Consider the following 12,001-nt stretch of genomic DNA (forward strand, 5'->3'; position numbering starts at 1 on the left):
TTACTCATGATTACACACCTCTATACTGCCACAGTAGAGTTAGCTGAAACAAAAAGAGTCAGTCAAGCTTAATTAACTCTTAGAAATGCTTCAGGGAGTTCTGAAATCATGATGGAGTTCAAAGCTGTGGTTTGATGTTACTTCTGATCAGTGCAATTGCAGAAGGCCACCAAAAGGGTGTAGTCCTGCATTCTTCCTTCACCTCACACCCCTCTCCTCTCCATCCTGTGGATTACACCCATCAAATGCCTACAGAGCTTCACTGAATTGACCTAATGCAAAAAAAAAAAAATTGTTTTGAATCTTAATGAATGAGTTTTCTGCTGGATCAGATCTTTGAACTGACTTCCATGGCTGCAGAAACACCAGACCTAATGCAAGAGAAATGAGAGATATACAGGCAGGAGAAAGGGAACAGGCTTGTTCAGCAGCAGGCTGTTATTACCCCTAATTAGAGGCAATGTCAACCTATTCTCTGGATCATTTATGCATGAAGACAATCGGAGCAGGTGGCAGAAGTCCAAGTTTCTTTCCAGAAAACCCTGAGAAATCTGTACACTGTCAGAAGGGTACTCATAGGGTGTTTGGGTTTTGGTTTTTTTTCCCTGCTAAAAATGTACTGTTGTATTTTCCATTGGAGACCTGAACAAGAACTATGGGCTCACCAAGTACTATATGATTAGTGTGATAAGTACTGAGCCTGCAAAGGTGCTACTCTCTGCAGAGCAGCTTTTCTAAACCAGATTTCCAGCTTCACATGCAAATCCTCCCTTCCTTTTGTTCCTGTTATTGTACCAAACCCAAATCGGGTTACCACAAAATGGAAATTATGATAGATCTGCATCAAAACCAATCACATTAGAAATTGCAAAAGGGAAATAAAGGTTTGCCAGCAATCCCAGACAACAAGGAGGCTAAGGCAAGTATCTCTGCAACTCTTTAGTTTAGTTGAAAATTCTGCAGAGGAAAAATTTTGATCTGTCGTGACCAGAAAATTTGTGTAAGCTTTAACTTATGAAACAAACAGTTTAATTAGTGAGCAGGGTGATGTTGAGCTAACAGTTGAACCTGATGATCTTGGAGGTCTTTTCCAACCTAAACAATTCCATGATTCTATGATATCTAGTCTTCCATCTTAATCCAAGGCAATGTATGGAATGATAGGTCTTACAAGATAAAATATCCGTTACAGATATTTTAAGATTGATATTTCAGTGTATTCTTTCCAAGGGGAAATAACTATAAAAGCTCAGTAGGGGTCAAATTAACCCATTTCTTCCTGGAGCCTTCCCCAGCACAGCACTGTAATGCTAATTTTAGTGTGAGCCATTGTGGCAGTTTCAGGCTATGCCCTGTACTACAAGTTTAATTAAATGACAGCTCCTAGTTTCAAGCTCACAAGAGCAAGATCCAGCACATTGTCCTGATTAGGTCTTCAGTAATTTTAGTTACATTATTATCCAGCAAAAAAGTAGTTGTTGTTTTTTTTTAGCTACCAGCTCAGAGTAGCCCCCTTCTCAGTAACCATCTCTCTTTTTGCAGGACTGATACTTGAAGTGTTTTTTCTTCTATTTTTGACTGTGAAGAACACCAGGTTTGGGCAGCTGTGGGCTGTTCCTAACAGGGCCCAGTTCTAGGCACTGCTGGAACCCTGCTCACCCTAATTCTCATCTGACAGCTCTTCACTGCTGTGCTGAAGCACACAGGCTTAATATTGTTTCTAAATGCTTTTTATCCTGATGCAGCTGTGGATATTGTCATCATCCACATGCTACTGGCCCCTTTTTCACTCCTTTGTAGCTGGAGACAGTTTTGTTGTTATAAACACACCGATGACAGTATTACAATGAATTGCAGTTTAATAGGAATCATTTCTATATGAAAACAAGAGTAAAAACATGGTTTCTATTTTTGCAGATCTATAGATGGTAATTGTGTTTTTTCCTGAAGCAGATTTCTTTCATACTCATCCTTCAATAATGTGCTGTGGTGTTTCTAGCTGTAAGTGACTAGTACAGTCTTTGGTGGGTTTGCTTGATACACTAAGTCATATTCCCTCCCCCCTCCTCACCCCCCAAAAAAGAAGGTAGAAAATTAGCTGATTTTCTTTTATGTCTCTGTTCTGTCTGTTTTGGTGAACTTCTGTAGAATGGATGGATGATGTGTATTTTGTCTGATGATTCTCTGGTAACATCCATTTATCTTGTACCAGTACTTTGCCCTTAGTCCTACAGATGTACACATGTGTTTAATTTGAAGATGGAGTCATCTTGGATGAAAGGTCAATGTAGCCATACATCTCTTCAGGATTATGGATTAATAATGCACTTGCTGTAGCAGACATCTGGAATCCACACGTCAATATATAGCCTGTAGAACACTTCTAGATGATGATAAAAGTTAAATCATCTGCAAACAGGGAGATTAAAAAGAAAGATTATAAGAGTTTTATAAAAAGATTATAAAGAAAGATTACAAGAGTTTTCAAGTTTCTGCAAACAGTTAGTGGCAAATGCAGGAGGAGTAGCTCAATGCCTCAAATCCTAAATTCGAACTTTATCCTTTCCTGCCTTTATCTATTGTCATGGTTGATTAAAGTATGGATCTTTCAAAAAAGATGACCAGCAAGGTCAGCAAAGTTAAATGTTAATGTTTTAGCTTTTGTATAATGCTTAAGGTGTTTGATGTAGTACCTAGAATGCAACTGGTTAGGTATGCAAAGGGCAACTGGATGTTGTACGGATGTTTCTGCTAGTAGAAGTGGATAGGAACACTGTATTTTAAGAACAGTTTCAGTCTGCCTTTAACTCAGAATTAAGGCCAGAGAAAGACAGTTTGAAGTTTACTTCTGAGACTTGTACTGGTTAGATCAGTGCATTCCCAATTCTGCTGGCCCAGAGAGACTAGAGAGAATGAGGACTGAGAGCAGAAACATGTTATTCTCAACGTCCATCTCAAAAGTTGCATAAAGCAAATCGGAGGAACAGGCAGAGCCATCAGCCCAGGCCTTGGGTTTAGTTGTGCTTTGATGTTCCTTTCTTTCATAGAGTGTGTGGGGGAGTAAAGGATGTCACTTCAGAGAGGAGCCACACTTTGGACCTGGAGGCTGTTTAAACCCTGCACTCTGACCCTGCTATTGCAATCAGATGGTCCTGGTGGTTGCTCAGCATCTCTGTAGAGGAGATGCGGATTTGTGTGCAAGAAATTAAATCCACTGGTGATCATCTCAGAAACCCACAGTATCACTCTTAAGATTTTTGCCTGTTTTATGTGATTTTTGCCTTTTTTTTTTTTTTTTAATGCAACTTCTCACTACCTGTTTCACGTGCATATCACAAAGGCGATTTTTCTTTGTCCAACACTGAGTAACGCACGACAGCGATTGGAACCTGTGCTCATAAAGCAGAGCTGCAGATCTTGGAGCACGTTGCGCACCGGCCGGTGTTTGCCGTCGGTGGGGCTGCGTTTGCCTCACGGGTGCTCTTAGAAGCACGGAACAAAGTGCATGTAAACCACCACGTTTAACACGGGAATTAACGGTGTTGTTAGATTATTGCCCGGTGTCTGCAATGTGAATTTCCCCCTTGTTACAGGACTCTTCCAAAACTCCGCCCGGAGTCCACCATGCGACTGGTGCTGAACCCGGGCCCCCCCCTTGCCCCCCCAGCTTGGTGTAAGCAGACCCATTCAACTTTTCGGACATGGCACAGTGGATCCCGGCTGGTATCCACGCAGGGAATCCCCACCCAACAGGGTTTCCCCCCACGCCTCTTTGCTTCCCCCTCCCTACCCCGGGGGGCTCCGCGCTGCCCCGCGCCTGCGTACCGCGCACTCGTGACCCAGCACCGGCACACGGCGGGGCCGGCGGCCAGCGTACCACCGGTGCCGCTTCGCCGCCACCCTTTCTCCCCGGACACCCCCCTTCCCACCTCCGGTCCTCCCCAGTTGCTGTTTACGCTCTGGGCCCGGCGACGCTTGCGCCCCCGCTCCACCCGCAGAGCCTGAAAATGGTGCCTTAGGACTTTGCAAAGCGCATCGCCGCCGCCGCCCCCCTCCCTTTCCCTCCCCTTCCTCCCCCCCAGAAAAAAAGTGCTGGTGCAAAATTGCAAAACTTTAGCGAGATCTGGCTGGTTTTGTTTTTCGTCTTCCCCCTGTGGGTCAAAAATGCAGGACAGGAACTGTTGACAATTAAGTGATGAAACTCCCCCAAAAAATGGAGGCAGAGAAAGACTCTGGAAGAAGATTGGTGTGTAGCTGGCTTCTGCCGATTTCCTATTTGTGCCTTTTAATTGATTTTGCTTAATTGTTTGCCAGGGGAGAAATGCATGTGAAACGCAGGCAGCAGAGCGGCTGAGTTTGTAGGAGAAGCAGCTTAGACAGCGGGGAAAGGGGTGGAATTGAGCCGAGGGGAAGGAGAGGGTGGGACGATAACAGATATTATTTTTTTCTTCCTGCGTTACGGGTTTGTGCTGATCCACCGCGTGTGTGTGTTGGGCGGATTTGCAGGGCGAGATCTGCCGGGAGAGGGGCAGAGGCGGCGGAGGCAGCCGGTGCGTTGGGGTGTCCCCCTCTCCCCGCTCCCGTTCCCTCCACCGTGGGGAGCGTACCTTTGTGCGTGGCCGCTTGTCCCCCACCGCCGGCTCCGCTGCAACTTCGCCGGGGCAGCGGCACCGACCTCCGCGGGCCTACCCCCCCCCCCCCCCCCCGTTACATTTAACTCGCTTCTGCCCCCCTCTCCCCCGAAGCCCAGGGTTTGGGGGGGGGAGTAGGGGGCTGGAGGGGGAAAGCTGCGCATCCATCGCGGCGTTACATAAAGCGAGCTGTTTTTAAATCGCAGGCTTCCGGTGTGACTATGGAAACACTGGGATTATGTAAATACTGAGACCTGGATGCAGTGCACCAGGTTAAATGATTCACACTCCCACACCCTCCTCCCTTCCCCGGGCAATTATGTTGTTTTCACGTGCAGAAATAACAATAATCAAACCGAGCCGGTTGCTAACGAGCCCTGGCCGCTACTCACGGCTTCTCACCGGGTGGCGAAGCTCAGCGGTGCAGTAGCTGTTGATTTTGGGGCGAGTTCCGCCCTGCTCCTGCCCGCCGTTCATCGCCGGGTTCTGCAGAGCAGCCCAAGTTTTGGTGTTGCTGTAGCCAGACACCTGTTATTCCTCTCTTATTCCTCTCTGCTTCCGTGCTACGGGATGGAAAAGGTTGTGCCTGCAGCTGTCTTGTAGCTTGTTTGGGTGCAGGGTTTGTTCACTTTGTGTCTTGCTATTTTAATGATTCCCCCCAGAACCCATTTTATCAAACCGTCCTGCACAATACAGGCTCTTTCCTCCTTCTTTTTCTCCCTCCTCCCCCAAAATTTTGTCCAACGTGGGTTTGTTTTGTTTGATTTTCCAGCGGTCCATCGGCAGAAGGCGGTACGCGGAGAGCGAGGACCTCTCGGATGTGGAGGAAATTGTCAGCATCAGGAGTTTCAATTTGGAAGAGAAATTAAAGAGTAAAACGTACCACGGGGATTTCGTCCATGCTATGGACGGAAAAGGTAACTGCCCGGGGTGGGGTGAGTGGAACACCGGCTGCACAGCCTGGGCTCGCTCCGCTCCCGCAGCCTCCACGTGTAGCTCCGCGCCTCGGTTCGTATTTCGCGCCCGCTCCCCCTGCCCGGGGATCCGGTGACGACGCCGGGGCCGAGCAGCGGAGAGGGGGGAGGGTGTGTGGAGGCAGCACCAGGGCCCTGCAGCCCCCACCGCCTCCATGTCGTCCCCCCCCCCCCAGCTCCCGGAGAGCGGCTGCTGCCCCGATACGGTGCTGGGGAGACGGCTGGAGATAAACAGCAGTGCCTTACGCTCCCCCCCACCTCCAGCGTGCTCCCTGCCGTGACCCTAAGATGCTCAGGAATTAGGTCCTGGCCAAGGAGGGGCAGAAACCCCAGCCCCCACTTAGCCGGAGGTGATTCCTGCCCCTCCACCTCCGCTCCCGATTGAATCCAGGACCCTTTCTGCAAAAGGATGCAATTGATGAGCCTGTTCGCCAGGCTCAGAGACTTTGAAGTCAATAAGTTCTTTGTGTTTCTGTCATATATTAGATTACAACGCTCCGCTCCCCGAAGTGGCTCGGTTTGCTTAGGTGACTTAAATTTGGGGCAGTAAGCAAAGCCAGACAGCCCTGCTCTGCAGCCTGACAGGAAGGAAAACGGGAGAGGTTGGCCCGGGAATCAAACGGGCCGGTTCGCAAGTCACCTTTTTTCATTCCTGTATTGTTGAAATGGGTACTGAGTCCTAGATAGTTGTCAGCAAATTTCGGCCTTGGTGAGAATTCCCTGGCAGGACCAGCTTTCTCAGGAGAGAGGAGGTTTAGGCTGTAATCCTCCTGAAATGACTCTAGCTGTGGAGCCCTTAATCTAGTTTAGGAAATTTCCTTTTCTCCCCTAGGCTTCGTTTTGTATTGAGCATTTTAAGCTCCTTTTAGAAAAGTTAATGTAGTGAAGAAATTAAATACCTACCTTATTTAGGAAAGTATTTGTTTAGGAGATAAGTGCAACCCTGACCCCTCTTCCTTCAGACAAAACACCAACACCTATTTTTTAGCAGGAAAACGTTAATTAATTTTCCAGCAAATGCTTGCATCCTACCCTCATCTTCCAAATGCTCCAGTGGTTGCCATTGCTACATGCAAACCACAGCACAATCCACAGCTTCCCTGGCTCAGCAGCTCGGAAATCTTGGGGTAGCTTTCTCCTTTCTAGGGAACTTGAAAATAAATGAGTGGCTTTTGTTATTTTGTTGTGGTCTGTGTCTGCTTTGTTCTACCCCGTAAGGGATTTAAATGCTTTGTTGGGGCATTAGGAAGAAAGGGTCTGCCTTTCTACTTGTTCTGCCTTTCTTTTTACTATTGGCTTATTATTTTCTGCAAATCCAAGAGCTGGATTGAATCTGGGCAAAACAATGAGAGTGGTTAGTAAGAGTAAAAAAGTCAGTTTATGCAAACACATGGGTTTGGTTGAGTGATATATTTATTTCTTTCTAGTCTCATATCCTTGTTTTTAATAACTCTTCTGTCTCTTTTTGTTTATGGTGTGGGTTTTTTTTTCCCTAGGAATGTGGGTTGGAGTTTTCCCTGGAGGTGCTGCAGGGCAGTGGTGTGATTTTTGGATTGAATGCAATTTGTCTTAATTACTTGTTCCCTAGCTTACTAGGCTGTATATCTGCCTGTGCTTCTTCCATTGGTACTGTTCTTGATGTCTGTTGACTTTCTGCCTTGGATGAGTGTCCTTAAAAAAATTCCTGTGGTTTGTTTATGTGCTTAGCCAAAGCCAATAGTCTTAATGGGAGGGCCTAAGAGGAATGAAGATTTCTCTAGCACAGAAATATTTCTTTGATAACCTCAGTTAACTGGAGTATTCATTACATTTACTTTGAGACTAGTAGCAATAAAGTTTCTGTAATTTTAATGTTTCTGTAAATGGATAATTATAGTGCTCTGATTTGGGAACTCTAAGTAGGAATATTTTGTCCCTACTTGTCATAATTACTGACTGAATACAGCTAGGAAAACGTTGTAAATCCATCTGCAGGGGTGGGAACTGAGCTTCTGTCTCCCCTGTTTCTTTCAGCATGTTTGTTGTTTTTTGTTTTTTGGGCTTTTTTTAGCAGAAAAGCATCACCAGTATGAGGTTCTCTTGCTCCTCCAGGGAGCATGTACAGTGCTGGCTCAATCTTGAAGTTAAACTACTTGTTTGTGCTTGAATTTAATACATGAAATGTATCACGTGTAGTTTGTAGCGTTCAAGAGCCAAGCAGTGCTTTCCTGTTTAAGGCAGCAAGTGGATGCTATGGAACAGTTTTTGTTGTTGATATTTTCTTTTCCTTTCTTTTTTCTTTTTTTTTTGTCTGTAAGAAGGGGGGAATGGCAGAGCCCTAGAAACAGTGCATGGCCAATGAAGGAATTTCTCTTCTCTCTGGCAGAAGGCTCCAAATGGCGTGGGGGGTGTTGAAGGCAGGGCTCACCCAAATCGCTGCCTTGTAACTTCCTCCCTAATCCCAAATCACTTCTATTGTATTGACCAGTGCATAGAGAAATCCCTCTCCCGGGAGAGGCCGGTTCTCTAATCCTGAGTGAAGCATCAAGGTGGTACTGATATTAACACAACAAACTTAGGTTGAATTTTCATTTTGCTTGAGTTACACTGTGACTCCTCCACAAAAACGATTCCTTTTTCACTGCATGACACATTGCCAGGAGCTGTATAAGATTTCTGGGTATCAGCTCCTCCAGTTACATTTCTGATGAATGAAAACCCCACTTACTCTGAAAGTAGTAGCAACCCTCACATAAAAAGATCACAGTGTGTTCACAGAATCAGGGCTTGCTGTTATACCCAGATAATACAAGGAAAGTTGTTTGGGTTTTTTTTTTTTCATTGTAAGTAGAAAGATGTAGTTTAAAATATGCAAACTGAAACATACAGTTTAAACTACACATTTGTCCCCAAAGGACTAGACTGCATTGCAGTAATTTAGTTAGGATTATCTTTTTAACTGTTAATTTAGTATTTCATTACAACCTGGGCGATTCAACCCAGACCTTAATTGACAAACTCGGACTGGATTCTATTTTCTGTGCATCAGTGAACAGGAAAAATAGAGAGCAGCTGGGCGAGCATTGTCTGTCACTTGGTTTCCGGTTTGCACCTAAAATATGCATTCTCTTTACTTTTTTTTTTTTTTAAGTGATAGTGGAGTTCTTTGGTGAGAAAAGGGAAATGGGAAATGTTGTGAGAAAAGGTAATGTGAGGTGCTAATGCTGTTGTAATTGATTTGGGATTTTTTTTTTCTCTTCATTATTCAAACAGATTTTACTTTTGAGTATGTGCAAAGAGAAGCTCTCAGAGTTCCCCTTATCTTCAGAAATAAGGATGGACTGGGAATTAAGTAAGTTACAACCAAATCTTGATGATTAATAAATGCTTTTATAAAATAACCATTATGCTTTCCACTTGTATGTGCTGTTTCTTTTGATGATCTCAAAATGTGCTGCAATTAGTAAGACTGTCAGCACCCTTGAGAAGGATGATTATTTTCTGCTTATAAACAAGCAGATAATGAGGTCTATAAAACTTAAGTGCATACAGCATGGTACTACACAATCAAAAATAAGTCAGTGATGAAAGTCAAGAATGAAATTCAAAGGTTCTTGCATCCAATCTATGCTGTAATGACAGAGCAACCTCCCTTCAATTTCTGACTTCTCAGTTGTTTTCCTCATTACAGGTGGAATGTCTAATGATGCCTGTCGCTTTCCATTCTAGTTGTATCTCTTCAGAATGTTATAGCTGTGTAAATATTTAATGTCTAGTTAAAATGTGATATTATTAGAGTCTTATTGAGGTGGCATTTTATTAATACCCACTCATAAAGGATATGGTATTTTAATAAGAGAATCCTGCAAGTTTCTTTGTAAAAGTGACAGTGTCTAACAGAGACTGAATAATGTGCTGTATCAGCCACAGAATCCATAGCTTAGATAAATGATTCTTGGTACATTTGAAAATCAGGACTCTGCAACTGATTATATCTGAAAGACAGAAAATTAGTTTTCTGACAGCATAATTCCATTGCTTAGTTCCAACTGACACAACTCAAAGTTTAGGCAAGTGAGGAGTCCCAATAATTAAATTAAGACTCAAGCCAAGCCCCACCCTAAATAAAAAGAGAAAGGAGAAATAATGTTTGGAGCATTTGACAAGCATGTGTCCTTTTACCATAAGAGCAATCAGGATCTGCTGTGATGCTTCTCCTTGTGTAGTAAAAGAGTTTTATGTGTTGAACTCTGAACAAGAAGTACTTAATAGGTACTCAGCAGTAATTAACAGTAATGTTTGTTGTGTCATTATGTTGGCCTGGGATGGTTTTTTCTTTGGTTATTAGGCCCAGCTGTTTCTCTCCTTAGTCCTAGATGCAAAGTCTAGTTTCTTGTTTTAAAAAAAAAGGCAGACATCAAGGTACCAGCTTTTTGTTTGGGCAAAGCCTTTCCTGAGTTGTATCCTAGTTTTCTGATGAAAAGATGCAGGTAGTCTGTAATGGGTTAGAAGATAGGTGAAAATCCTTGTGATTAGATAAGAAAGGCTGGACATCACTCACACTTTCTAAACAGGCTCCTATTTGCTGACAGAGAAAAATAATACATCAAGAGAAAACCAGGTCATCTAAGAAAATGTGTGGTCAGGTGGACAGCATTGATCCTTAATGTTTGTGCAGGAGAAGGGGCACAAAAACATCTGTTTTGGTACTCTTGAAGTTTACCATCTTCCATGTAACCTTCACAGGAAAGCCTGAGAAGCAGAGAAAAATCTTCCATGATCATAGCTTAATTATGGCCCCACCTGCCTCCTTAACCTTAATTTATATGTTGCAGGACTGTAATGTCATCATTCCCAGTGAATAATTTTTCTTTATCTTCTCATCTGAGTTTCCTTGATGTAAAGTAACATTTATTCTATGTTAGCTTCTGACAATGTTGGCCAGCCTAGTTCCTGGAGAGCCAATGATACTTCCACTGAGTGCCTGTCGAGATCTACAGAGGCACACTGTATGTGCCTATGTAACCATCACCTGAAGCTGGATCAGTTTTGCTTCAGCAGGAGCTACTTTATTTACAGGAAATCCCTGATAGCTCAAGGGTTGTGCTCTCTACTCTGCTCATCCAACTTGGCATCCCAGTTCCTTGCTCCCTCTCATCCGCCTGGAATGATTTTTCCTGCTGCCTTAGAACCCCTGTTTTTCTGACTATTTAGCTTCTCTACTCAACTTGGGAAGGAGACTTTTTTTGTTGGAGGGTGTTGTTACTTTTTCGTTCAGTTTATTTCCTTAAAAATTGCTTCTCTGGGAGGAGTCAACTGAACAACATATCTCTTGTGGAACATGGTGGGAAATCATGAGACAACTGCTCTCTCTCTCTCTGAATTGGTTTTAAACTGCTGCTTCTAAAGAGCAAGTGTAAAAGCTTCAAGAATTCCTTCTGGAAGAAGCTATCAGCTCTCTGTGAGACTGTGTAGTGTTTAGCATCCAGAGATACCACTGCAACTTCATAACAGCTGGATCTTCCTGTGTATGAGGGAGTTCTTAAGTTCCCCACAGCACAAGAGGGAAAACAGGGAGATGTTTCAGCTCCTGCTGTGCCAGTGCTACCTGTTCAGTTAGTGCTCAGTCAGTGAAGCCCAGAACCAAGAGCTCACGCTGCAGACACCAACAGACAGGGCTTCAGGTCCTCAGCTGCAAATGGCAGGGCATTATCAGCGATGGGTTTTGAGTCCTGGGACCAGCATTTCCTTTGCCTGCCTGTACCAGGTAGTGGTGCCTCCAGAGCTCGGACTACCCAATGTGCTGCTGATGTTGCTCAAGATCCTTCATGAAGATACCTTGTTTCTTGATGTCCATAATCACAAGGTGTTTCTTCTTGCTGGCTCATTATTCAGGATTCTGTACTGAGGCGATGTCACCATTCCAACAGTCATTTCGTCTCGCACATCATCGTTAGCTTCTGTATTGCTCCTGATTTTTTAATTCTTTTTTTTTTTCTCCAGCTTTTCAGTTTCCTACTGACTGCTGGTATCATTCTAATACCATTCTGATATCTTTCCCTCACTTCTAGGGCTGTTTCCCTTTCTGCCCACCATCCACACATGGTGGGCAACTTTGCTCTAACTAGAATTCACTGTCAGAGAAGAGGGTAATGATATAGAAGTGTTTTTATTTGCTTATAAGGATATTTTTTTCATGAATTAATATGCTGACAAAAGTAAGAGAAAACTTGATCTGATGCTTGAGCTTTGGATGGTTCCTGCATGGGATCAGCTGAATTCCCCATTTCACAGTTACTTGGGTGAATTACTTTTATATTTCCATTCTCTGCTGAATCAGTGATTAGTGACTGCTCCAGGGGATTAAAATACTGGAGTTTGTAGATCATTAATCTCTTCTAGGACATTCAACATTCT

The 12,001-nt window shown here is 43.9% G+C and overlaps 2 protein-coding genes across 6 annotated transcripts in view; one reads left to right on the plus strand and one right to left on the minus strand.

Annotated features, from left to right (window-relative positions):
• P2RX4 (purinergic receptor P2X 4) overlaps window positions 1-12,001 on the minus strand; it is a 271,548-nt gene that overhangs the window by 88,363 nt on the left and 171,184 nt on the right. The gene's annotated exons all lie outside the window — the stretch shown is intronic.
• KDM2B (lysine demethylase 2B) overlaps window positions 4,088-12,001 on the plus strand; it is a 115,746-nt gene continuing 107,832 nt past the window's right edge. For 2 of the 5 annotated variants that reach the window (XM_054172958.1, XM_009909592.2), the window contains exons 1-3: window positions 4,089-4,246; window positions 5,404-5,548; window positions 8,858-8,936. In XM_054172958.1, coding sequence (XP_054028933.1) covers window positions 4,196-4,246; window positions 5,404-5,548; window positions 8,858-8,936 — 275 coding nt within the window. In that variant the 5' untranslated portion in view covers window positions 4,089-4,195. Of the gene's footprint in view, window positions 4,247-5,080; window positions 5,211-5,403; window positions 5,549-8,857; window positions 8,937-12,001 lie in introns of those variants that run through there. The other 3 variants (XM_054172957.1, XM_054172959.1, XM_054172960.1) reach the window with 3 other exon arrangements.

This window comes from Dryobates pubescens, chromosome 25 (assembly GCF_014839835.1).
Source record: "Dryobates pubescens isolate bDryPub1 chromosome 25, bDryPub1.pri, whole genome shotgun sequence".
In the NCBI taxonomy this organism is placed as follows: Eukaryota; Metazoa; Chordata; class Aves; order Piciformes; family Picidae; genus Dryobates; species Dryobates pubescens.